General features: G+C 50.5%; 1 protein-coding gene across 24 annotated transcripts in view; it reads right to left on the bottom strand.

The window, feature by feature from the left end:
• Positions 1 to 471: 471 nt before the first annotated feature.
• The window catches only part of Celf4 (CUGBP Elav-like family member 4), a 276,171-nt gene continuing 249,640 nt past the window's right edge, over positions 472 to 27,002 (bottom strand). For 2 of the 24 annotated variants that reach the window (XM_032885424.1, XM_032885430.1), the window contains exons 4-15: positions 25,563 to 25,691; positions 25,163 to 25,242; positions 24,790 to 24,933; positions 24,355 to 24,502; positions 22,643 to 22,792; positions 18,822 to 18,887; positions 17,498 to 17,581; positions 12,260 to 12,403; positions 8,675 to 8,753; positions 8,229 to 8,400; positions 3,171 to 3,255; positions 1,025 to 1,136 (exon numbers count right to left, since the gene is read on the bottom strand). In XM_032885424.1, the coding sequence (XP_032741315.1) occupies positions 3,202 to 3,255; positions 8,229 to 8,400; positions 8,675 to 8,753; positions 12,260 to 12,403; positions 17,498 to 17,581; positions 18,822 to 18,887; positions 22,643 to 22,792; positions 24,355 to 24,502; positions 24,790 to 24,933; positions 25,163 to 25,242; positions 25,563 to 25,691 (1,250 nt within the window). In that variant the 3' untranslated portion in view covers positions 1,025 to 1,136; positions 3,171 to 3,201. Of the gene's footprint in view, positions 1,137 to 3,170; positions 3,256 to 8,228; positions 8,401 to 8,674; positions 8,754 to 12,259; positions 12,404 to 17,497; positions 17,582 to 18,821; positions 18,888 to 22,642; positions 22,793 to 24,354; positions 24,503 to 24,789; positions 24,934 to 25,162; positions 25,243 to 25,562; positions 25,692 to 27,002 lie in introns of those variants that run through there. The other 22 variants (XM_032885425.1, XM_032885431.1, XM_032885433.1 and 19 more) reach the window with 13 other exon arrangements.

The following is a 27,002-nucleotide window of genomic DNA, read 5'->3' as shown; positions in this document are numbered from 1 at the left end:
CAGTCTAAACTCTACAGAAGTACAGTCCTACAACATCTGGGATTTTAGCATAACGCTAACTTCTATAAGGTTTTTTTTTCCTTTTTTTTATTTTTTGCTTTCCTCTAATTTTTTTTCTTCTATGATATAGGTATTTTAAACTTTTCCTTTTAAAATTCTGTACAACTATTATGATTTTAAGAGGGGGAAGAATTAGAAGCATTTACAGACTTTTCACAACAATTACCTTGCCTTCGAAGTCCCCTGGTTCCCCTCCTGTTCTCTTCATGGTTAATGACTTAATATCTTTGTTGCTTTCCCCAAATATCCATCAATCAATTTATCTAAACAGCTCCATCCAGACATATAATACAGAAAACCATAGGAAAGTTTCAGAGACTTCAATCGGGGTAATCAAAGCGCCTCTCAAAGTATCAAAGAACTAGTATCTTGCTGTTTTAAAAGCGTTGAAGCATTATTTTTTTTTCCTGGTTTTTTTTGTTCTTTTTTTATTTTTTTTTTTATTTACTTTTTTTATTACATTTTCATAGAATCGCTCTAAGCTGTTTCAAGAACAGCCAGGAGGCAGGAAGGAGGTTGGTCTCCATTCCACCCCTAATTGACAGAGCTACACATCTGCGATAAAAAGTTTGGTCCTTTGGTCCCTAAATAGCTAAAGGAATGACAAATAGAGATGCTCAGTGGCGGCCTCCCAGCCGCCTGCTGGGGACGAGGCCCCATTGTACACTTGCCCCTGCCTGCCTCAGGCGCCTACGGGCTGGAAAAGCCCCAGGATCGGTTGGCAGCAGCATCTCCTCCTAGTGCCCAGCCCCTCAGCTTCCCCAACTGGGCTCACGGTATTTCGTTTTAAAGTCGCGGTTTTTTTTGTTTGTTTGCTTGCTTGCTTGCTTGCTTTACATCATTTTTCTTCTTCGTCGGCATCTTTATGTCATGTATATTTTTCCCCAAACACGTGCCCTCTGCACTCCATAGACGCTATACTTTCCTTGAAGAAATGTTACAGTCACACGGAGTGTCTGGAGTCTTCAGCTTGATTGGTATTGGCTGATATGTCAAAGGTGTCGTCCAACAGTTCTCATTTATAAATAGAGAGAGAAAGAGGTTTGTTTTTAATGTAGCCCGTTCAGCATCCTGCCCTAAAATGAAGAAAATCAATGCTGATTAAGCCAAGTGTGAAAACACAGAATGCATCTAAACACCAATAGAATCCTGCCTCTGGGGAAGATGGGGTTTCTGGGGGATGGTAGGTGGTAAGGAAGAGAGACCAGTATGAGAATTAGTCATGATCATGATACAGCCAAAAGTAATTTGTTCTTCTATTCAGACTGAAAAACCACTGGGCAATCTAGTAGCGATGATTATAGCTGGGGTTTAGTTATTGGCAAAGAATTCTTGATTCGGCTTCCTGAAGAAGGGTTCTGGATTAAGGGACTGCTAGATCTAAGGGGAGAATTTGGGACTGTGGAATATAAATTTGTAATTAAACTTGTCCCTAGGGACCTATCCCAGATACCATATGCATACAGAAGCCTAGCAAACAAGATAGCAGTAATGTGGAAGGCCAGCCCACTCCTCCCCAGCTTGAGAAAAACTAGGAAGAGGTTCCTTGCCTCTCAATTTTTGCCAAATCCTTGCCCAGTTTCTAGTCGGCCACTTCTCCCCCAAGGTTAGTACTATTTGCGAGGCTGTGTGTGTATACACATGCATATCTGGATAATGTGTAGACGTATTCACCTGCACATATGTGTATATACATGGATATGTGTATATGTGTACGCATCTCTGCACACACATATGCACATACATAATACTTTTCTCATACATGCCAGGGAATTTAGAGGAAATTCAGAACTTCCAAGGATTGGATGGGAGAACCTAAAAAGAGGTCAAAATAGATTTAATTATCAAACTTAATTAACTGAAGCAGTTCTTGGATTTTTGTTTCCAATGGTGGTTTTTTGTTTAGTTTTGCTTTTTAAGGAAAACAAAATCATGATCTGACTATAATCAGAAGGCGAATGTTTAACCATTGTGAATTAACGAATGAGACTCATCTCCATTCTAGCAAGCAGCTTCCACTTATACATGGGGGTGACTGGTTACATCAAGAAAATTATAACTGCAAAGCCCCTACTCGAGGGGACGACATCATGCGTGTATCAATCCATGCTGGCAGGTTTTCACACTGTTGATTCAACAAACAGCAAACCGTACACAGCAGTCTAAACAATTACAACACCAAAGAAAATAATAATAAAATTAAAAAAAAAACACTTGTCAAGGACCCTTTTTCAGTTGTAAATAAAAAGATGCATTTTGCTTTGTTGCTACTGTTTCTTCTAGACCAACCAAAAATACCCTCCCATGTCCCCAGCCACCCTCCCCTCCCCACAATGAATTTAGCAGAAATGGCTACAATACAAACCTTACAATTTTTACCAGGCTCTCTCTCAGAGACCTCTGGCTTTGGACTCTAACTTTTTGACTTAGAATTTTTTTTCTTTATCTTTTTTTTTTTTAAACTGTAGATATTTTGGTTTTCATATTTCCTTTTAGGTGAGATTTAAAATAGACTAACTGGAAAAAAAGACCAAACCTAGGAAAGTGTCAATTGAAAAAGGCCCCCAAATTTCTAGAAAAAAATAAAATCACAATATTTTCAAGTGCAAGTAAATCAACCACGCAGAAATATTTTAAGATGTTTTCCTTATTTTTAAGAAAAAAAAAGAATGGTTTATACAGTTAAATGATCCCATGTCTGATAATTGAGGAATTTGTCTTTTAGTTTTACTAATTGTTTTTTTTTTGTTGTTCTTTTGTTTTGGTTTTTTTTTTTTTCTTTCTCTATGTGACATCTAGAGAAGCATTAAAAAAAATAAATAAATAAAAATGCTGAACAAGAAAAACCAAACAACAGAAACTGAAACCACTGCAGGCACCAAGAACAAAACGAAAATGAACACAGCAAAGAGACCGTGGCAGCACAAGGGTTAAGAAAATGCACGTGTGATCATGACTGGCCAATCATCCACGGGTACGACATCCAAGGAAAACGCTCCAATCACAGCACCTCCACGAAACTTGACGGCAAGTGTCATGCAACCGATTCTTAGCCTTGTTACATGACGCCATCATGTCACACTGTGAACTTTGAGTTGATTTGAACTTACGGATGGGGGACTTTTCTCCACTCTCATGTGATTACGTGAACTTTATTCCTAGCTCAGCGCGAGACTGTGGTAGATTTGACTGGCCCTGGTTGGGTTGTTGGAATTTGGTTGAATGACAAAAGAAGAAAAGATTTATATATATATATTTATATATGGAGAGAGAGAGAAAGAGAGAAAGAGAGGGGAACAAGAGAGTGTAGGGAGGGGCGGGAGGGGTAGGGCAAGTGGGAGCAGAGGGGGAGGAGGGACCAGGGGAGGCTTGAGGGTAAAGAGGGGGAAGGAAGAATTTTAAACAAAATCAAAAGGAAAAATATTTATATAGCACCAGACCACAGCATCAGTCTAAAGCTGATGAGAAAACAGCAGTCAAATCATAAGGGAACCAAAAGGAACTCAAAGGGATGGAGGAAGCCAGCAGACACAGGACATGAGCACAGAACGCACACGTACACACACAACTATTTATGCAGACACATGGCACACCATGAACAGGAGCAGAACCTCACACGGGGCCCCGAAGGGCACCCATCATGCGTTAGGAAGAGGAAGGGGTACAGGCATTTTGGTGAGGGGGGCCAGAAAAAAAACCTACCAGCCCCTCACACCACCATAGCCAACAAGCAGATCTCGGGGAGCAAGCTCCATTAACACCTTCGGTTCTTTCTCCCCCACATGTAGAGCTCTCCCCACCTGAGGGCCTGCAGGAGAGCCACTGTGCCCTGGTGGGCTGGGCAGGTGGGAAAGGTGAGTCTCCTGGGTTACTTTACCACCATGGCAGAGTCTACCTGGACAGCACCCTCCCACCTGTCCCTCCTTTCCTACCTCAGAAAGGGTGTTCCTGGGTTGCAGGGGCACCGCTACGTCTCACCTCTTTTCTCTGGCAAACCAGTGTCTTTGGTTTGGAGTATATTTTTTTATCAAAGTCCCTGACATCCTGTAACGGCCTGAGCACTGCCAGTTTTCTGTCCTGATTACTTTAGATTCTGACTTGCCCACTAGCTGGAGCCCAGACTGCTTCTATGCTGGGAGGTCCTCAGAGAGGCCTGCAGCTCTGACCCGAGAAAGGGCCATGCAGAGAGCTGCAGGCTGGGGCTGCAGAAGGCAGTGTGCTAGCTTTGCCCCTGTTGCTCCTTCCTTGGCCCTGTGGACTTCTCCTCCATTCTCCCTCTACCCCTTGCCTTCTCCACACTATCACCAGCAGCCTTCCCACCATCCCAGCTCCCTAGCAGGAACCCTCGGGGTTAAGAATAATGGCTTTCCTCTGTAGGTACCACATGCTCACTTCTGGGATTCTCTTGTATCTATCCCGCCCCAACTCCCATCCTGAGGTTGTCTGTGAGTTTGCTCCCTGTTTCTCTGCAGCATTCAAGCCTGTGTCAAGACCTACACATCTTAGTTTGTCTCCAGGGTCTCCAACCCACATGCCCTGTGCAATCTACTTCCAGTCTCTGTCTTGGTTTCCATAAAGGTGGATGGGAAGCCTAGCATCTCCCAATGTTACTATGGATAAGCTGTCTAAGCAACTGGGCCCACACGGCCTCCAGCTCGGCCTTCCCAGAGGCACCACCCAACCCCCCTGTCTGTCAGCTTACACTGGGTTCTTTGCTATCCCAGCATCAGATCTTTCACCCACCCTCTACATCCTTAGAGAAGTTCCCTCAATGTCTCCTTACCAATAGGCTGTTTGGCTACAGGGTCCTTTTGGCATGAGGAGCGGACTAAGAACTAAGGAATAGATTACCATCGGGGGGTCAGCTCTGACAACTACAGTGAGAAGACACATTGGCTCTAGAGCCAGAACTCGCCACTCCCACTCTCCTCTTCCTGGCTCCCCAGCTCCAGTCTAGCTGTTCCTTGGTGCCAGACACTGTCCTTGGCATGTACACTCAGACCCGAATGCATACAGCTTCTCTTCTCAAAACTCCATCAGGGAACCTCATATAGCCCTCATTTCTACTATAGGAGGCCAGAGACACCAAGTACAGTCTTCTGTATACCCATTCTCCAAGGAGGGGGACCTCACAGAGCACAGAGCCCTGGAGGATAGGGTCCTGACCAGCATAGGCAAGCTGAGATAAGTCTGGAACATTCTGGCCCACCAACCTGAACCAGGCAGGACCGTTCCATATATACCATCTAAAATAGCTTGACTCTAGCCATAGATGACCCAGATCCTGAGCTATAGTCTAGCCTTGTACAACCTGGGCACACATGATGCCCAGATAGCCAGTGAGACAGGAGACCATCAAAAGAGGAGAGCCTTGTTGTCCCCAACCTCAACCCTACCCTACTGGAGCTTCAAATCTGTGGAAGCAACCCCAGCCATGTTACCCAGCTACTCTGCCTGAATCTCTCTTCCTCAAAGTAGCTGTGACTTGGCCCTGGATCATCAGGCCTGCTTGCACATTCCAGGCCTGCTTGCTCCCACATGGTAACCACCTAATCCAAGTCACCTCCTCGCCACCTGGCTGCTCCCAGCTTCACCTGGTCTCTCGGGCTTCCCTCTTCTAATGACGAATGGCTCTAGCTTATACTTCATCACTTAGCAACACCTCCCACTGACCTATGATATACCACATTCTTTTGAATGTGTGTGTGGGTGTGGGTGTGGGTATGTGCTGTTTCCTCCCATTGGCAGCCCCTCAGCTGCCTTGAATAGCTCCATCTTCTCTTAGAGCCCTCCTACCACAGCTTCTGCACTCTTGGGTTGCAGATGCAATGAAATCTGAATGAAAACTAAGTGGTAACTTGATCATGGGAGTTATGTCCTATCACAGCTTAAGACGGCCTATCCTAGGGAGGAGGTAATCAGATGGCTGGTTCCAAAGAAGTTCAGGATGCTGTGGGTGACAGAGCTGTGATAAGGGCAGTAGTCTCCCATTCTCCTCACCTGAAAGGAAGCTAGGCTCCTTGCTTCCTGACTTCAAATTCTGGCTCCTTCGCTCACTGTGCTCATCTGTGAGGTAGGACTTCTGACACTTCACCCTTGATAGGGAGTCAGAGCTCGGTAATTCTATACTGTCAGAACAAGGCCTGGTATGCGAAAGTCTGTGGAGGTCATCTCTATGGCCTCCCAAGTCTGAGTGCCAGCTGGACCTACCTATAGCCCTCTTACTTCAATGCCTCACACAACACACTTGCCTTCTTCCGGAAACCCTTCCTCTAGCCATTTCTGACTTAAAGGTATTGTCCTCGCTTGGGCCGTAAGGGTAGGCTAGGAGCTGCTAGCACAACGACCTACATGCTCCTCCAAGTCTTCTGGTCCCCTACAAAATCAGGGTTTCCTTAGTGAGGAAGGAGAAGCCTGGCATGTACCTCGGAGCTTCCTGACTGAGCTGTTCCTCTCTGGAGCACATCCGTCTGGTGGCTGCATCTTGGCGCCCGTGTGTGCACTCCCCCAGACCTGGTCTAATGCCCACCTCAAAAATGGCGCTCAGATTCTGTGAACTACGTGCGGGAATCTCCACATAAGGCAGAGATAGGCAGGGCTGGGGAGTGAGGAGGCCAGAGTCAGCTTTGCTCTTTCAGGATTACGGAGGAAAAGACCCCTGCTCCAGCGGGTACAGAGGGCCTTCTTTTGGTGTCCATGCCCCTGCAGGGAAGCGTGCAGTGAGAGGAGAGACCAGAGCCTGGATATTCCTCCCATACTCCTGGTCCAGAACTTCCATTTGCATGCCTTCACTCTCACACACGGACTCTGCTCTCCTGTCACTAGGGTGAATCGTGGGCGTCGCCTCAGTGTCCTTTCTCCCTGCCATACTTTCCGATGTGTCAGGAAGCCTCTTCGGCTCTACCTTCAAAGTGTATCTAAATGTTCACACTGCCTGATCTGCCCCATACTAAGGTCAGTACAACAGAGCTCTGTGGCGGCCCTTACAGCCTAGCTTCAACCTAACAGCAGGCTACCCCAGCTCCCCTGAACAACTCTCCCAACACCCCTTCCCATTTCAGAGGAGGGCAACGTCCATGCAGTAGTCTACAGGCTCCAAGCAATGGCCCTCCTCTCCCCTGGATCGCTCCCACTTCTCAGCCCTCCCTGCAACACCCTTAGTCCCCTGCTTGCACCTTACACATGCTGCCCCTGACCTTACCCCAGAGGGATGACACTCATCTCCAAAATCAACTCAGGCTGGCCTGGGAATCTTCAGTTCAGCTATTGCTCCCATACCTACCAATACCAGGTAATCTATTTCCAACTCTCCCTGTGTGCCCAACACACTGCCTGAGACACAGTGCTACTAAATAAAAGGAGGGAGAGGTGGGGTGGAGCAGCCTGAGCAAGCAGAGGCCCAATGTGGCCTTGATCTGTGACTAAACTGAGGGTTACTGGGGTGAGCAGCATCAGGGGACTGGTAGAGGTAGACTTGATGCCCTGGAGCATTCCCTCGATTTTCCCTGTAATCTGCTCTGCCCTGGAGAACACTTAACCCAAAAAGGAGTGGCTAACTGCCTCGAGCTGCCCGGCAGGGCCAAAGAGACTCAAGCCTGGGCAGATGAGGTAGGGTTCCCAAACTTCCAACAGTACCTCCCTTCCTCAGCAGTGTGCCCTCCAGCTGCGTTTCTCCTGCTAAAGTTCCTTTGAAAAGCCCTGCCCGTCCTGTCCTGGCTAAGCTAAGGCAGCTGTGGGGGAAGGAGTCACAGAGGAAGTCAATAGCACACTTCCAACTGAACTGGGCGTGCGAGAGCCAGGGAGACTGGGAGAAGGCTCAACCCGAGGCTCTTCCTCACTGCAGGGCCTGAACTTGCCATCTGCCCACCTAGGGTCCCTGGCTAACAGGACCACAGTGCGAGTCTGAAGGCACAGGCCCAAGGCTCTGCTCACTTTCTCAGAGGTTCCTCACTTCTACCGCTTTTGGCCTGGAGGCGGAGAGGACAGCCAAGTCTGGTTCTGCCAGGATGGCCTTAGTTCTATGCCTGTGATGTGGACCATGACGCAGGAGTAGGTTGATCAGGGCGCATCGGGTCCAAGGCACAGGTGAGGGCCGGGCCCAGGAAGGCCTGAGAAGGCGACGGGTCCATCCAAACCTCCCGTCCCTACGCCCCGCCGCCCATGGTTACCTGTGCGAGTCCTGGTCTCCCCCGGGGGACGCTCCCGCCGGCGCTCAGTACGGGCGATTGGCGTCTTTGGGCCGCTTCAGCTGCACCTTGAGCCTCTTCATGCCTATCTGGAAGCCGTTCATGGCCTGGATGGCGGTCTGGGCGCTGGCCGGGTTGTCGAAGCTCACGAAGCCTGGCGAGACACGAGGGACCAGGGCCTGGGTTTCCACGGGGCCGCCCGGGGCCGCTGCAGGCGGGAGGGGAGGGGAGGGGCGGGGCTCGAGGCTCCGCCCCCGGCCCGGCCCGGCCTCAGCCCCGCCCCTCCGCCCGCAGGCCCCTCCCGGCCTGGCGCCCCGGCCTGGGCTCGGCTGCTCCTCGGCTCCCGGTGGCGCCGGCGCCCGCCCACCCCCCACCCCGGCCGGCCCGCCACCTCGGCCCTCTCCTCCCGCGGGAGAGGGCGGACACACCTGCGGGCGGAGGAGCTTATTGCACACTGTCCTCCCTGACAGGAGGGGGCCTGGCAGCGGGAGGGCACGGGGTGCCGGCCTGGGGAGAGAGAGGAGTGCGAGGGCCGGGAGGGAGGAACGTCGGGGAAGCCACTCCACCGCCCGGTCACCCCCACCAAACCCGCCTCACCCCTGGGGCTGTGCGCAGCCCTCGCCACTATGGGAAGCTCCCTAACTTAAGCACACACCGAGTGATGTGTTCTGTACCAGCCTTCCTAGGGATGTTGAGCGCCTTCCACTACCATTCTGCTCTGCGCTTCACTACTAACCAACTCCGGCCCATAGACCAATAGACCGGATTGTGACTTAAATTGGGAAGTCTCATTTCCTCATGCAGACACCATGTGCCATTGAGAAAAGGGTTTCTGTGGTCCAGCGGGCTTATATAGTCAGGCCGCTAGGGACCAGAACGAGGGGCATCAAGATAAAGCATGCCCTCTGGCCACAAACTCTCCAGGAGATAAACCTTCAGAGCTTAGTTTAATTCATTCCATTTCTTCTGAAAAATGGACCTAGGTCCTAACATTTGAAACCCAGCTTGGCTGACATGCTCGGACTATACACAGAGCATGCTTGTCTCCAGATGGCTGAGATAGATAAGAGATCATTGTGTAGCCAGACCCCATGTGAAATAGCTGCTTTCCTAGATATTTGCTATGTACCTTGGGCCTACCCAGCCTTTATGCTAACATAGCTTCACCCTCTCTCCTGACCTTTTCACTCCTGCTTTCCTGCTCCCTCCTTTTCCCTTCTCCCTCTCTCCCCAGACACTGCCTACACCTGGCTCTTCTCTCTTCCTCTTGTTTCCTGCCTGCGTTGTTCAATTTATTCATGCAGCCGTGTATCATGAAAGATGGGGGAAGAGGGTGTGTGCGTCTCACTTGTGCATGTGTGGACACAGGCATGCATAATGATGAGAGTCAGAATCCGAGCACAAACAAACAAGAGAGAAACAGAGCATCAATGTGTATACTGAATCAGCTAATTAATTAGCCTCCAGGTACATATCCCATCCCGCTGTCTCCCTCCACTGACCTGTGCGTCTGATGACTAAAGTCAGGTGCTAAGCAGACCGGAGCAGTTTTCAATGTGAGTGTAAGTCTGTCTTCCCTGCTGTCCCCAGACTAAGGAAAATAGATGAGCCTCTGTCCCTGACTCCACCCCCACATGGGCACCTTTGGTACCGACTCTACTTGGACACTCCGGTTTGGTGGCTCTTTCCAACAAAAAGAAGGGCAAAGCTGAGAGAAGAAGCTCAGAGATGTCTGGATTGAAGCCAAAAGGAGGGATAGCCACCTACTTGATAGAAGTTTGCAGCAGCCAGCTTCCTGGAGAAGCAAATGCTTTCTGGGAGCCACAGAGTGTTTCTGAGCCCAGGGGAGCAGGCCCTCCTCACTTCATCAAGTAACTGCGGTCAGGGCAAAGTCTGACTGCAGCCTGGGCACCCCTGTGAGGACGGCTCTGGACACTAGGGTCCGTGTGTGTTCCTTTGCCAGAGAACTCCTATCCCACCCTCAAGAAGTTCCTGCCTCTCCCAAACTGAAAAGCTCCAGAGGTGGGATGTTCTCCTTCCAAGGATTTGAAATGCATTTGTGCTATGCATTCTGTCATGAAGCCCTGGAAGGCTTTGCTAATGTTTATGCAGCCTCTGAGGGGTGGAAGTTACCATGGGACCATGAAGGCCAAGTTTCTACCACTGACAGTCTCATAGACCCTTACAGGATCCCTAAGGGATCACTGCAGCATCCCTACTTTGTAAACAAGGGGCATCGAGGTTCAAAGTGTTCGGTGACTTGCACACGAGTGAGCACCGGAGGTCTGGCACTAGAGGTCTCTGGGGGAAAGGCAGAAGGCTCTGACCTAGGAAGCCCAAGTGGCTTAAGGGGGAGCAGCGGCTAGGCCAGCACGGCAGAAGTCTAAGAACGAAGGAATTGAACAGAGCTGCACAGGAGGTTTCCAATGGAGAGAAAAGAAACCTTGGTCCTGGGGAGCATATGTAATCTTAGGGACTAAGAGTAGTTTGGGGGATAGACACTCTGGAAATAACTTTGAAAACTGGGTTGTGTCCAGAGGGACAGCCAATAAGGCAGATGTGATCTGGCTAGAGACTCCTGGACGTGTTCTTTATGTGATATCTGTGATGTAAATGACACTTGTGAAGTAAAACACAAATGGAAGTGACTTCTAGTCGGGCTTTAAATGCATCATCTTAATCCTAAAAAAAAAAAAAAAAAATCCAGCCAAAGAGGGAGAGGCACAGCCATGTCTTTTTCTCTCTGTTTTTCCATAGCCAAAGAGAAATGAGACCCTGGGCAACTCTATGTGACTGAAGAAGCCTGAGTCGCCTGTGGCAGCTGCCATAGGAGAGTGTACAATGGTGCCAAGACTCTCCTAGGGAACACACCCTGAGTCCCCAATATCTTCAGGACGCCATACTGCAAAGTCCTCATACTTAATGCTTCACGGTGCTTCTCCTCTCTGTGCTTCCTCCCCTCCACCATGTTCCCTGGCTGTCCTCACACACCCAGAGTCTGAGAGTCAATATGAAGTTTTGGCAGACTCGTCCCTGGCTCCCTGCAAGGGCTGTAGGTTCCATATGTGACTCCTAAGTAAATATTGCCCTAGAAGAATGCTCTGATGGAGGTAAATGAGAGAAAGGGAGGTGGACCAAGAAGGAGTTGAAAGAAGGGGTACGAGCATGAGAGAGGATCCCATGACATCTGGACCTGTCTGGATGAGTATACCAAATTTATAAAAGAAAACATAATATGCTCAAAGACGTCTCATAGAATGGCAATGTCTACTGCAGACCTCCCTGGCTAATACTGTGAGCCCTCTTGTCTCCCGAAGCCTCGTTTCCTATCCTGCCCCTCTTCTCTTTCCAGCCACATGCTCCTTCTAGCCTCTCTGACTTCCTTACTGCTTCGTTGCTTAGCGCCTTGCTGCTGCTGAGTAGCTGTGGTTTCTATCCGGGCTCATGACTCAGACTTCCTGAGGGCAATCTCCTCCTGGCCCCTCAACAGTGCCCACTCTGGTGGCCTGGAGTGGGTGTAAGGGTGGGTGGGGTCACTGCGTGGTATGGAGGGAGCAAGGAACATGGCAGGCATAGGAAAGGCGGCAGGACAGAGAGGTGGAGAGATGGCTGAAGGCAGGTAGGTAGGGCTTCCTTTAGCTGACTGCCCCTGAATCACTGGCTTTGACCCTGGGGGCTCAAGCCAGACTCTGAGCGTGAGAGGCTGTCAAGAAGATGAGTTGTGCTCTCTGGCTCTGCACGCGATTCCCCCACCCCCGACCACAGTGACCCCTTCCCTTCCTTGGCAACTTGAACTGGGCTTTGGGGCTAGAAAGGGATTTCTTGGGCTGGGAGATGGGAGTTGAGTGTGGGGAGAGAAAGCTGAGAAGCCAAAGGAAGAGCGGAGCAGAAGAAAAGGACTGAGAGATGGAGCTGAGCCCAGGAGCACCTGGGGCAGTGTGAAGGAGCAGGAGGAGTCGGTGGGAGCAGCCCCCATCCTAGGTGAAGCTGAATGGTTTGTTATCTTTACCCACCAAAGCATTTACTTTGGTTAGTCGCCCGATCCACAAACACTTTCGAGGAGATGACATTACCGAAAGGGAGGAACATCTGCATCAGCTCAGCGTCCCCAAACTCCTGGGGCAGATGGTAGATGAGCAGGTTACAGCCCTCGGGCCCTGCGGTGAGGGGCGGGGGCGGGCGGGGGAGAGGGATGGTGGGGGTGGGGGGAGAAAGAGACAGGAAAGGTGAGCCAGTTAGGCAGTGCAGCAGGGAGGGAAGGTTGGGGCTAAGGCGTGAGGGCGCTTTAAAGAAGCAACCCCCCCAAATGGGGGGCTTTCACTGGACCCCCAAGTATTAACTCTAGTCTCCATTTGGCTGTGGGCAAGTCTCTGGGTCTTTCTGCGCCTCGGTGGTCTTTTATCAAGCATCAATAGTGGGTGCCCTGGAAGGGCAGGCAGAGTCAATCAGAGAATGGGGTGACTATGCCAAGACCAGATCAGGTGTGTCCCTGGAAACAAGGTGCTGAGAAAGACCACAGAGTTTGTGGGTATCCCCTCCTGCCCAGCCCACGTTCTAGGGAGGGCTGAGAAAATGGCCCTCATCCTATGCTTCACTTTCCCTCCCTGTCAGGCTCGGCTCAGACTGGCCGTCCTAAGCGCTCTGTATGGGACACACCCCACCCTTGCAGCATCCTCTGGCTTAGCTCTTTACAGCTGAAGAAACTGAGCTCCAAAGAGATTAAGTCATTCTGCCAAAAAAAACATCTTGGTGGTGCTGGTGGTGGTGGTGGTGGTGGTGGTGGTGGTGGTGGTGGTGGTGGGTGGTGGTGCTGGTGCTGGTGCTGGTGCTGGTGCTGGTGCTGGTGCTGGTGCTGGTGCTGGTGGTAGTGGTAGTGGAGGAGGGAGTGGAGCTAGAATATGAACCCAGGGTGTGGCCTTCATAATGTGTGCTCTACTTTCTGCCTCTCTGTCCTGAACCCTAACCTTCCAGGCTTCTTTGGGACTTTGTGTTCTTGGAACTTGCAGAAAAAAAATGTTTCTTTTACAGTGGTCAACCATTTAAGTGGAAAGTTTAGCTAGTCTGTGTCCTGTCATCTTAAAAAGCACCTGCCATGTATCCTCTAGACCTCGAGGTGGCTTGAGGCCTCTTCAGTGATGATGTCTAAACATAAGCTCCAGTGAAGGCCACAAGACCCCAGTATGACTTGCCACCTGCTACATGGTTTAGACAGTCAAAAATCTATTGTCCTACTCACTCAGGACCAGTGGGGCTGCCAGATAATCCACCGTGGGGACAAATAACTGGCTCTGGATGCTCTCCTGCCCCCCTATTATCTTCATCTCTCTGACTACCCCGCCACTTCCAGGCCCAGAGCTGGAAGAAGATGCCCTTGCCCACTATGGCCACCTGCTAAGCCACTGACCTTTCCTGTCCCTGGTAGCCCCTCCTCCTAGAACCTCTGCCTAGAACCTCTGGTGCACTCAGAACCAGGCATAGTTGTGCTTCCTTTCCACCACTAAACTTTGGTGACCCGTCCCTATCCTTGTCTGCTCCAGCCATGCCATATTCTTGCTACTGCATGCCAGTTGAATTAATTTTTAAATGTACTTCTTGATGGTCCCTTGATAGGAAGAAACCACCATTGAAGACAATCTAAGCCATAGTCCTCCAGAACTCTTCTAGATCCTCTCCCCAAACTCTAGCTCCCTGAGACTTCTTCTGGCCTTTCCCTTCTGGTGGCCCAAGTCCGTATTTTTTTTTCCACATCTGAGAGGTTTTTCTCTCCAACAATAAGGTCACTCACCATGGCAAGGCCATCTGCCTTCCTCCATCCATGGCTCTCCCTGTGATCCAGCATATGCCTTCCCTCCTGTTCCCATCCATACTCTTCACGTCTTCCTTGATGGCTCTACTCTACCCCGTGCTGAAAACAGCCTCGGAATTTAGATTCCTCTATAGCCCTTCAGAGACATCAGCTCAGTCCTGTCTGCAAGGTGTGGCTGAACGACCTCCTATGTCACCCTAATTAGGATGTTAGGAGCCGCTGTTGTCCCCATAATCAACAGTGATCTTGCTCCCCAACTCTTTCTACTTTGCTTCATTCACAGAATCCAGCCCAACCCAGGGCAATGGTGACATGTAGTTTCTGAGACAGAAAGTGGCAGAGCTGCAGTCATAGTCATCCCAGAGATCCTGTGCCATCTGTGTGACAGGTGGCCTGGGGACAGGCTCAGGAATCCGTTGGTTTTCAGTCTCAACTCCAATACTAGATGCTGGCAGGAGGGTCCTACCCAGCTGCCCCTGTGTTCTGGGAGAGGTGAACCTGTTGTAAGAGATCACCTAATGGAGCTGAAGGAACACAGCCCTCTTTCCCATCCAGGCCTCATACATCCAGTGGGACCTGGCTTTATTTGCTGCTGCCCCACCTTTCTAACTGTCTCCTGGGCCCTCGCTCACCGTATGCTTGGTAAAGTCTTTTTTTCCTGATGTCCCTTACCTGTAGCACACACTTCCCTACTTATATGTACTAGAGTCTTCCTCCTTCCAAGCCCAAAACCTGCCCCCGATGCCCTAACCTAACGGGGTATGCAGAATGGCTGTCAGTTTCTGCATTTGTGCCCCACTCCTTCCTGCCTTCTACTTCCCTAGGGAGCCCATATATCATGGTCAGGGGGAAGGGATGAAATATTTGCCTCTGAAAAAGACTTGTGGACTCCAAGAGGACTGTGGCACAGGGCCTTGAATGGGGAGCAGGGTATGGCTAAGTTTGCACAGAGCTGGAAAAGTTATGAGAAGAAGGTCACATCTAGATCCACAGGGTAGCACAGAATGGGAATTGGGAGCAAGAGGGGAGGAAGCAGGAAGCTAGGGTTTAAAGATGGTAGCGAGGGCTGTCATGTGTGATGGGGGAGTGTGGCACTAAGACCCAACATGTCTGTGTGTGTGTGTGTGCGTGTGGTGTGTGTGTATGTGTGGTGTGTGTGTGTGTGTCTGTGTGTGTGTGAGTCTGTTTGTGTGTGTGTGTGTATCTGTGTGTCTGTGTGTGGTGTGCGTGTGTGTGTCTGTTTGTGTGTGTGTGTCGTGTGTGTGTGTGTGTGTGTGTGTGCATGCATGTGTGTGTGTGTGTGTGTGTCTGTGTGGTGTGTGTGTGTGGTGTGTGTGTGTGTGTGTGTTTGTGTGTGTGTGTGTGTGCGTGTGTGTGTCTGTTTGTGTGTGTGTGTGTGTGTGTTGTGTGTGTGTCTGTGTGTGTGTGTGTGTGTGTGTGTGTGTGTCTGTGTGTGTGTGTGTGTGTGCATGTGTGTGTGTGTGTGTGTGTGTGTGTGTGTGTGTCTGTGTCTGTGTGTGTGCTGCAGAGTTTGGGAATTCATCGGCTTTTTATACAGATTCATAAAGGGATCTGAGTACAGTGAGAGGTGAGCAAGTAACAAAACCCATGTGGCCTCTGGGTACAGCTCTCTGCTCTAGGCCTGGATCAGCAGCACCTGGTTCATCTGTCGTGGCTCTGACCTAACTGAGGAAGTCTGTGCTGCAGGAAGGCAGGCCTCAAGGCCACAGTCCAGGGAAGGTTCTTTGGGTGAAGCAGGACCTTGAGAGACTGCTCCCCCCGCCCAGCTCAGTGATGGAAGTTGGTTCTCAGCTACTGCAGGGCATGGGGATAAGGAAAGGGAAAAGCTTTCCACAGACCTCTTGCATCCCAGATATGGGGAAATGTGATGGTCTGATGCATGGGGACATCCCCTGCAAGGCTTTAGGGGTAATAACTGTATGGAGAAGGGCTGTGTGTAGACAGTTGCTGCATGGGGTACAGGAGAGCAGATCTAAGTGAGTTTGATACATACATTCCTCTAAGGGATTTTCCTCGCGATCTTATAAGTATGGGGTGGAATGACTTGTGTGGAGTCACCTGAGCAGGAGGTGACCAATCCGGGAGTCAGACCCAGAGGGGTGTGGTTTGAAATGCATACTTGCAATTATTCGGGGACTTCAAGTCTGTTGTGGTCTCTCTCACCAAAGGGATTTGGTTCAGTGGGTTCCCAGAGTCCTTTCCAGTAACCTAAACCCCAGATCACTGGTGTAATCTGCTGCAGGGAGCATACATCTGACATTCAGAAACCAATGGAACCTGCACTGTGCACGACTGGGACAGGTTTTGTTACAGGTCACTGTCATGAGGAGATGAAGAAGATGGGGTCTTGTTGATGTCCCTGTTTCTCAAGCCCAGCTTTCTGTGGCAGGGCTTCTGAGACAATTGCTTATACGGTTTCCTCTCTTGCCTGCTCTCTGGTTACTGGAAGGGAACCCAGTGAGTGACATCATGTAATCTCTACCAAGGTTCTGGTCTTGCCTGTCCTGCGCTACCAACACTCTGACATCTACGCGCGACCTAGAGGGCATCCTTCTTCACTAGAGCTGCACTGTAGCCAGAGATGCTTCCTCCTGCCCATGGAGCCTACCCAGGTGTGCCGCCCTTCTCTCCCCATCACTGGGATGGCAACATATCCTATACAGGACAAACGTCTCCATTGCTCACCCCTTCTAGCCATGAGCATTTATTTCTCCCTGCCCCCCACACTGGCCAAATGCTACCCATCAGGGAAGGCAGGTGTCCTCTACTTCCTCCTACAGCACCTCACTTCTCTCACTACCTCAAGCTAGTCACCATTTTCTTCTCAGTGCTCAGGGTTGCCAAGGCTGCTCCATTGCTGGAGCCTCACCCCCCAGCTCCGCTCTCCCTCACTGGGAACACAGCAGATGGACTTCAGATGAATGTCCCAGGGAGTGAGCCTGTGTATTCTCTATCTCCGTAAAGTGGAGAGCTCTCTGGAGCAGGGACAAGGCCTCCACCACCAAACACATCCTCAACCTCATCTAAGTCTTGTTTAAGAGTGACTGAAAGGGCTTGCTGCAGAAGGAAAACAACCTTTCCATCCTCCAGGGTTGGTTTTTAAAGACCACGGTACTTGTATGTGAGCTGTGTCTGACCACTGGCAAATGACGGTGGGTAATGAGGAAGGTGCCTTGCGAATGGCTTGCTGGTTCCTGGGATGTGGCCTCTGGTCATCTGCCCCTGGACCAGCTACCAGCACCAGATGTGCCTACAGGATGCATGCACATCTTGTATGAATAGGCGAAGACCTCTTCTAGCCTTGTAGCTCTCCCACCCACTTTCATGCACATCTAACCAAGGTCCCATCAGAGGTCTGGAGAGGCCAGAAGACCAGGTAAAGCAGCCTCTTCAGGGACTGGGAAAGGGAAGGGCCGAGACTCACCTTCTCTCTGTTGCTGGGGAATCATTGGCGGTGGCTGAGGAAAGGCCTGGCTTATCTGACCATAGGCAGCAGGGTAGGCAGCAGCTGAAGAGCCGAAGAGAAAGTCCAGAGATGGCAACAGGATACAGAGGGACACAGACAGGGAGGGAGGAGGAGAGGAGAGAGAGAGAGAGAGAGAGAGAGAGAGAGAGAGAGAGAGAGAGAGAGCTCAGTGTCAGTGATTGAGGGCTATAAGGTGGACAGCAGTTCATGCGGTTCACAGAAAGCAGCTTTCAGTTTAGGAGACGTGTACACACAGGCAACTCTAATCTGAAACAGTGAACAATCATAACTGACCTATCCTCACTTCTGCTCAGATGATACCTGCTGGGAAGTGAACGCTGTCTGATGGAGTACAGATAACTGTTCCCCAGGAGTGTACCCTGATGTTCTGTTTGGTTGGAAAAGGTCAGAAGGAGGGCGGGAGCCATCTCTCTTGGCAGCCTAGCCTGGCTCTCACAGCTGTAGAGCCTGAGGTTAGAGCTGGGATGGGGCCCACAATAAGGGAGCTTTGTCTTGGCTCCAGTTGAACAAGGACAGGTTTCCCTATGCTCTGACCTTGTGAAGTAGCCCCATCATCCACAGGGGGGCGTCACTAGATCTCCAAAACCATTGAAGAAGTGCCTTAGCCAGGCCAGACAGTGGGCACAGGCTGAGTAGGGATGAAAAGAATATGTGGCCAAGTGGTGGGACAAAAGAAGGGGCTTGGCTGACAGTTTGGCTGGGTTCTGTGACACCTGGCCTGCTGGCCCCAGGCCGTTTCTTCCTGCCTGCCTGTTCATTTTGCTGCCTCTCCTCTGAGAACTCCATCTTGCTTGTCTGGAGAGGAGAAGCTGCTTCCTCTCCCCTCTCCAGAGTCCCTCCTCCTCTCAAACCCAGGCTTCTGCTTCCTGGGTCAGAGACCATGAACTGGGCAGAGCGGCAACCCACGTAGCTGTGTCGTAGCTGTGTGCCATGAGACCACCAAACACACTGGTCCTGGCAGCCAGTGTGGTGAAGACAGAACATCAAAAGTGTCGCTGTTCTACCGTAGCTCACCAACTCAAGGACACCCCTGTGACACAGCACCATGTAGAGGACCTGAGGTGGAAGACAGCCCAGTGGTGATGGGAGAGAGTATCTCTGCCAGCACCACACTCCCTCCTTACATCTAAAGGCTCTACTCCCCCCACCCTTCCTTATGTAGGGCTGGGACCAGATCTGGAGAGGAAGGTGGCGCTGGTGCAGATGTGCGGAGACCTAAGTAGAGCGAGTGGAAGAGCCAAGAGGCTGCATGGATACTAACGTCCTGCATACTGCTGCACTCCGGCGTAGGCCTGCTGCAGGGGGTCTGCTGCGGTGGGGCTCTGTGCTGCAAGAAGGCAAGAGAGCAGAGGTCAGTGATACCCACCCAACCTAGCCTCGGTCCCCACCCAAAGGCCTATGTGGCTATGTTGCCTTCTCTAACCACCACAGGCTGTCCCTGAGACAGGGCAGCTGAGACAGGCACCTTGAGAGCTGGGTCTTGTTGGAGTTCTCTCTCTTTGGCACCCAGAACCTTGAGCAACTACACAGTTGTTCATTCTAACTGGGAAGTGCATAGTGAAGCTGGCCTGGGGCGGGGCTGAGATCAGTTCATGCAGAAAACTTACGCTGGCTGGGAAGTGATGCCAGACCACGAGGGCCTTGGTGGAGAGACATGAGGGTCCTGGCTTGAAGAGGGATCAAGGAGTTAGAGGTGCTCAGGCTGGGGGACTCTTGCTCACAGATTCCCGGGAAAGTGTAGGGGCAGTAAATTAAAATGAACGAACAAGCAAACAAGCAGCACCAGCTTGTCGATAACGAGTGATATAAAGGCTCTGGGAAGACTCACACTGACACTCTGTCCCTGGGCCGGGCAGTTTTTTTGTTAATGTGACAAAGCTAGAACTATCTGGAAAGACCAGCCTTTAGGCAAGTCTGTAAAATATTTTCTTGATTGATGTAGGAGGGACCAGCTCATGGTGGGTTGTAAGAAAGTGGGATGAGCAAACCATGGTGAGCAATCTACTAAGCAGCGCTCCTCCGTGACTTCTGCTTCAGTTTCTGGATCCTGGTTACGGCCTTGGCATCCCTCTCTGGAATGGAGCCTTTGATACTTTCGTCAAGTAAACCCTTTCCTTCCCAAGTTGCTTCCTATCATCATCATTACCACAGCAATAGAAGGCAAAATGAATTACTCCCCTTGGGTCTGCCAACAGGACTTGGAGAAAGGTACCTTCCAGAGAAATCAAGGAGCCAGAAAAAGAAGAGCCTCGAGTCAAAATTTTAGCAAGACCTCTGGGGAAACTGGACTTGGGAAATTTTCGCTTTATCTCTGGCCTTTGTTGTTGCTAAGATCTCAGTAGAAGAAGGAAGTATGGGCCAGCAGTGTGTGCGGCCCTTGGTTACCAAGGACAGTGATGGCTGACTGGAGAAAAGGGCTGGCCCAGAAAAACGTGTAGAGATAGATGACACACACACACACACACACACACACACACACACACACACACACACACACACACACACACTGGGAGGATCCACCTCCATTATGTTTGAAAGAAACAGAAAACCTCAAGTCCCCTTTGACCCACACCAGTCAAGCTAACTGCCTGCCAGGTTTCAATGCCTTTAGTAGGGAGATCTTCCACTCCTTATGAGCTTTTGTCCATGAGCCTTTGGCTAAATTTTCTCCAGAAAACAGCACCTGGGGTTCAGAGGAACCTTGAGAACAGCCTGAGACAAACGTCCTTAGAGACAGGCAGGTCACAGATATAATACCTCCTAGGAACACATACACACACACACACACACACACACACACACACACACACAGAGAGAGAGAGAGAGAGAGAGAGAGAGAGAGACAGAGACAGAGACAGAGACACAGAGACAGAGACACAGAGACAGAGACAGAGAGACAGAGAGAGAGACAGAGAGAGAGACAGAGAGAGAGACAGAGAGAGAGACAGAGAGAGAGAAGGAGGGAGGGAGGGAGAAGGTGGGACTCTGCTTAGCAGAAGGAACCTGAACAGGGATCCTTTAAGCTATTTCCTGCCTGGGACTGTCCCATCCCAAAGTCCAATGCCTACATTTTCCTATGGTGGAGGCTAGAGCCAAGAACTCCAAGCTGTGATGTTTGGCAGAGCTAATTTCTTCTCCCTCTCACCTGTCTCCTTTGCTTTCTTCTGAGCTCTCTAGAGTGGCAGCCATATCTGCTTTGTTGTTTCGGTCTTCCCAGATGCTCACCCATGCAACACCTTTACTCGTGTAAGAGCTGGTGCCCTTTTCTTACTGCACGAAGCTTGAAGCCAACGTGTAAAACAATCTGCACCACTTAGAGGCAGCACCCAGCATATTGCTAGGAACTCGGTAAACAGTGCATTGGGAAGAAAGTATAAATAGTTCTTGGTGCTTGTCAGAGCCAGTTCTTTGAGGGTTGTGCGTGGCCGTTTAAACCACACACATTATGTATTTCCAACATGGTCGTGAGCAAAATGGGAGAACAGAGGAGTGAGTGGGGCTAACAACTGGAGAGAAGCACGCAGAGACCCCTCTCTGCGTTCTCTGCCTAACGACCTCATTAGTAACTGCCAAAAAGCGAGCATTTTGAAGGATCTCGCTCATTACGGTGGCTCCAAACTACGAATTTAAAGATGGTAAATTAATTTTTTTAATGTACTACATTTCTCCTTTCCTTCCCTCCATCCCTCTGCTGGTTCTGTCAGGGAATTGTTTCTGGGATATGGCAGATTGTTACAGATAGGGGAGAGAAGTGTCTCCAAGCTCCATCATAAAAATGACTCACAGATGTCAGTGAGGGTGGGGCTGGAACTGGAGATCCAGATGGGCTTAGAGGCAGGGAAGAGTGGAAGGAGAAGACACCCAGATGTGCCAGCAGTAGCATCTCCCAGCTGACAGGCCTGAGATCAGCAGGGTCACTTTGTCTCCAGCAGGCCAACCCCCTCCTCTATGACCTGTGCCAGGGAGGAGTCCCCGTCCTTAAACAGCACACCAAATCCCCTGGGCTCTAACAAGATTGGCTTCTTGTAATTACTAGGCCCACCTCCTAACAACCCCGCCCCTTCCCAGCAGGCCTTTTACTGCCTCCTGGTCTTCAGTACAGTCCATCCTAGGATTGCAGGACTCTTAACTTCACTTGATTCTCTAGTCATCTTCAATAGGGAACATTCCCTCTTGAACATTCAGACTCAGGTGTGCTGTTTAAAGATGGAGTGGGAAGGTGGATATTGTGCTTTCAACTTAACTTTGACCTCCTAGGGGACAATCCAATGTCCTGGAATCCTAGAATCTAGTGAAGACGTGGCTTTTTATGGTCTCCAGAAAGGAGGACAGTACTTTGCACATCTCCATTATGCTAGTTCTAAGACTCTGAACTCTGCTTCCCTGCCCTGGTATTGTCATCCTTCTTATAAAAAAGAAGAAGTGCTTTGGGACAGCTGCATGTGCTTGCCATGTGAGTTCCACTGAATTTGACAGGAGCAAAGTCAATCTGCAATCAGAAACGGGCTTCATTTTCACAGTTCACCTCCTGAGCGCAGACCCAGGAGCTGTCCAACAGGTGGTGTGGGACAGGAGCTGTCCGAAGTGCTGATGTGTGGGAAGGAGCTGTCCGATGTGCTGACCCTCATTTTCCCCCTACATGTAACAAAAGACTGGACTGGAATGTAATCTCTAGACGGTCCCTCAAAATCTTCAGTTCCTTCTCCAATGAGTCCTTTGCTACTTATCACTAAATGTGGTTATTCTTTTAGCTCCAGTCCTCCTACTTATTACAGCTCAAGTTCTCACTCGAGCACTTGTAGTTACTGGCCTCTTCTCTCTAACGGGGTTGTACAATTGCTTCCCGTGTCTCCTGCATAGAATTCTTTATTATTGATAAGAAGACACTCCCCATGTTAGGATCTTAGTCCTTTCTCTCTTATTACAGGCTCCCTAAATCAGGAAGGTGACTGGCTCTTTTTGATCACATTTGTGGTTCCACTAGGGCACCAGCAGAGGGCCAGAAATGTGTGTTCCTTCTTTTAACAGTGAGTAAGGAAAGAATGGACAAGATGTCTGCTGCTTGGGGAAGGAAGAGCTTACCTGGGTAAGGGTGAATGCCATTGGCAAACACAGCTTCCGCAGCAGGCTGCCCATTGGCCTGTGGGGGGAGGCCGGTGAAGCCGTTCACCCCAATGGGGGACGGGATGCTAGGCACAGCTGGTGCAGTGATGCCTGGAGGGGTGCTGCCACCTGTTTTGGGGGAGGCAGAGGGATTGGGGAAGAGAGAAGGCAAGGGCAGTAAAGGTGAGGAAGGTTGAGCATGGAGTTCCACTTTGCTACTTCCCAAGGCTTTGGGACAGTCTTGGCCCTCACACAGCTACCCTATCTTGTTGGTAAACTATGCCTTAGCTTAGTTTCTTGAATTTAATGTTTTCATTCATCTCAGATTATTTATTGTTCAAGGTAGAGCCCCTACTCCATGGAGATTTCTCTAACCACTGAATATTATCCTTGAACATAGAGAATACAGACTCAGTGTCCTTGACTTTGACCACACTTGGTCCTTTATTCTTTTTCAGTAGGTCTTGTGTACTCCAGCCAAGTCAGGATTGGCTGGTCCTTTCTGGGTCCATGAAAGGCTTATCTGCATCTCCCGTGAAGTTTTGCTATTCAACCTGAGGAGAATTCTAGATCCTTACACTGAGGAAGACGTGACAATTCAGAGTCTAAGCAGCCCTATTTGGCTTCCTTCAGCAGAAGCAGTAGTGGTGATCATGACAGTGATGCAAGTGTTTGGGCTATGACGCATTCTATATTCTAGGTGGTGGATATCGAGATGGAGGAATGTTACTGTACTGAGGCCCTGCAGAATGGAAATTGTCAGTCTCTATACCCTAGTTGAGGCTGATCCACTACCATGAATGTCCCTGAGATGGGGGACCAGAACTAATAGGGTGATGCTCTAGTTGAGCCCAGGAATATCTCAATCTTTTGTGGCTTGAAGCTTGGAAAGGGATAGCTGGACCTCAGGAACATTACTGTGGTCTGATACAAAAAACCAGAAAGCTTGGTAAAAGGGAGCTTACTCTATCAACTCATTCTTAGATTTGCAGCCTAGGGCTTCTCAGTGTTGACCCCTTAGTCATTTGAAGCCAGATAGTCCTTTATAGGGAGCCGACTATATATTGTGAGGTGTGTAGCCACAACTCCCTGGCCTCTACACACTAGATGCTAGCACTCTCTATTATGAGTTGTGGCAAACAAAAATGTCTGTGGACATTGCCAGATGTCCTGGGGGTAGGAGGCAAAATTGTACTGGACAAGAGCCAAGAGCCAATCAAAAACATGTTTTGTGAGATGGGTTGATTCCAGTGCTCATCCATGACTCATGTGGTTCTCTAGCTGATTGTGTAGTTTCTTGGAAAATGTCCACTTATCAAGGTTGGCTTAAGAGAAAGAACATGGCAACTATGCAGGCAGAACTATGCTGAACCTCAAATGGGAATGTTTTCATGTCATTGTCTATTTCCAGACAGTGTTTGTTAATAAAGATAAAAATGAGTTGCTTTTAGGCAAGGACCATGGATGGACAACACGAGAGAAGCTATCTCCCCCTGAAATCTTATTGTGGATTTCATGGTACCCACATCTCATCTTCCCTGGGGCTCCTACAGATTAGAACATTTTTGAGACAAAGTACTTGGGCCTAGACCCCATGCGTTCTTCCTATAGAACGAAACATTAGTAGCTGTAATGATGCCCAAGCCTGGGTCCTGCTACCCTTTCCCCAGGTCAGAGACTGACTGGCTCACCTGAAGTTGGGGTCATAGGTGCGGCTGCTAGGCCATTCATGTTGAGGGCTGCCATCTGCTGCATCTGGGCGGCAGCGAAGGCAGCCATGGGATTCAGGTAGCCTCCTTGAGCGACCGATGCCATGAGGGCTGCTTGCTGCTGCATCAGCTGGGGCAGAGGGAGTGGAAAAAATATCACATGCTTCCAGAGGGGCAGCCCTCCCACCAGGGGCTCGGCTCCTGGACACCAACTTCTGAGCCTTGGGGAACCGGTACAGGCTTTTGGTCTCTACTCTTAGAAAGCTAGCCCTGAGGCCTCCCCCTTGCCTGCCTTAGTCTTTACTGACTGGCTGATTTACAAAGGAACAGTAGGCCTCGGGTCGGCATCCCTGTTCTCTGGAGCTGGGGAGAGGGGAGCTCCTTAACAAACCCCTGCCCACCCTTGCCCTCACTTACTGCCTGAGCGTAGGCGCCATAGGCTCCGAAGGGGATGGCCATGGGGTTGAACATGCCCATCTGGCCAGCCATCTGCTGCATCCGTCGCATTGTGCGCTCCTTGTCAGTGTCTGCAAACTTGACCACCAGGCTGGAGGAGGCTCCCTGCAGCCAGGATGGCACATGAGATCCACTTGCTTCAGTCTTCACCTCCAAAGTCCCTGCCCTGGCCCGTCCCACCCCCGCGCTTTTTGTGCGGTGCTATACTAAGGTCTCCCACGAGTACCATGTTTAAGTCCCACCTTTTCTGGGTTACCTAAATCTACCCTGGTTTGGGAAACAGTGGTAAGTAAGGTTGATGAGACCCTGCACGCACTCTGAGGGTCACACTCACAGGCATGGTCTGGCTGCCATGTAGAGCGTTGATGGCGGCTTGTGCCTCGGCATGGGAGGAGTACTTCACAAAGGCGCACCCTGTAGGGGATAGGACAGGCTGAGCCATGGCCCTGAGGATCCAGGGAGAGAGACGTACGGGACAGAGACAGGGCGGTCGGAAGAGGACTTCCCTCCCCATCCCCCCATATGAGCATAAAATGTGAAGGGGACGAGACAGTGACAGAAAGGGGCACAGAGCAGAGAGACCCACGGCCTCCTCTCCTCTTGGTCTCGTCGAGGACCACCTGACGGCGTCGCTAGCATCTTTCATATGCCTGCGCGGGCGCGCGCGCGCGCGCACACACACACACACACACACACACACACACACACACACACACACACACACACAAACACACCCTTGCTGTTGCCGTCCGGCCCGCGCAGGATAGTGCACTCCTCGATGTTCCCGAAGGCCTCGAAGAGGCGGCGCACGTCGTCCTCAGATTGTTGCTTGTTGAGCATACCCACGAAGAGTTTTCTATCTTCTAGAACAAATTTAAGAGATGCTTACCCGGGCCAGGGGCGGAGCAGAGGGAGGGAGCAGGGGAGGAGCCGCCGGCAAAAGGGCGAGGCCGGAGAGGGAGGAGAACGGGGTAGGGGAGGAGCTTGGCGGAAGCGGGCGGAGCTCACAGCCAAATGAGGAGAGAGAGGGAGGAGCTTAGCGGGAGGTGAAGGAACTCACAGCCAGAGCAAAAAGCAACTGGGAGGGAGAGGTAGAAGTTCGGCAGGGAGGGATGGAGCTCACAATCAGAGGTGGGTGGGGCGGGAGGGAGGAGCTTGGCTGGAAGCAGCGGGGTTACAGCGTGCGCAAGGTGGTGGTGGCAGGGAAGGTGGGAGGTGCAGGGTGCAGAGCATCCAAACAGAGCTGCGTGTCGGCGTCAGCGAGGAGCGAGAGACGGATAGCAACGACTCCCTCTGCCTCCTCCTGCTTCTAGAAGGCAGCTCTCTGCGAAGCCTAGTCCTAGGTCTGACTTCTAGCCTAGGGCAAACGGGTCATCTAGGCTGCCTTGTGTGCCCTTCCTCCCTCTAAACCCCATCTTTTCTAGTGTAAGAATGAGGTGAAATAGGCAGTCTTCCCAGAACCCCGGCTGGTGCCGTTTGCTCTGGAGGGTGCTGTGGCTGCGTTCTTCTAGGACAGCCTCTTGATCAATGTGCCTTGTCTTTTACTTTCTCTCACTGCTTCGCTTGTGAGATGGTTTCTGTCTGGCTTTCCTCTCCACATCCTATCTCCAGATGGCTCCCTGAAGAGAGATGCTAGCTCTTTGTGCTGCAGCACAAGTTCTTCAATATCAGGCCCTCAATTTGATTATGGAACAGATAGAGTGACAGCATGCCCTGTACAGAGCAGAACACTCCTTCTCTAGCCATTCCAGGTCCTCCCCTATCAGCCTGGTGCACTCATTTATGATGGGTGAATTTTAACTTCTGGACATGTTGTGAACTCGTGGCCCGTGGACTAGCAGCTTGGCAGGCTACCATATTTGGACAGGGAAAACTTTGGGTTTGTCCTGGCCTGGGCTGCTCCACCCAACCCTGGGTCATGGTAGGGCTGTGCGCTCCAACCTCACTTTATTTTCAGGCTTACAGTGCCCCTAATTCACCAACTGCAAGCTCTGGGGTGGGAATGGACGTAAGAGACCAAGAAGAATGAGAGAAAAAGTGTAAAGGGTGCAGTGGAAAAAACGTGGAAGTGGCATAAAAGGACTGGAAGCAAACTCGGGAGAAACTGGATAGGTAGAAACGAGAGAAAGAGGAAGTATTAAAACCTTAGTGCACTGGTTCTCAACCTTCCTAGT

Source organism: Rattus rattus, chromosome 15 (genome assembly GCF_011064425.1).
Source record: "Rattus rattus isolate New Zealand chromosome 15, Rrattus_CSIRO_v1, whole genome shotgun sequence".
Classification (NCBI taxonomy): Eukaryota; Metazoa; Chordata; class Mammalia; order Rodentia; family Muridae; genus Rattus; species Rattus rattus.
This window is presented reverse-complemented; position numbering and strand designations above follow the sequence as displayed.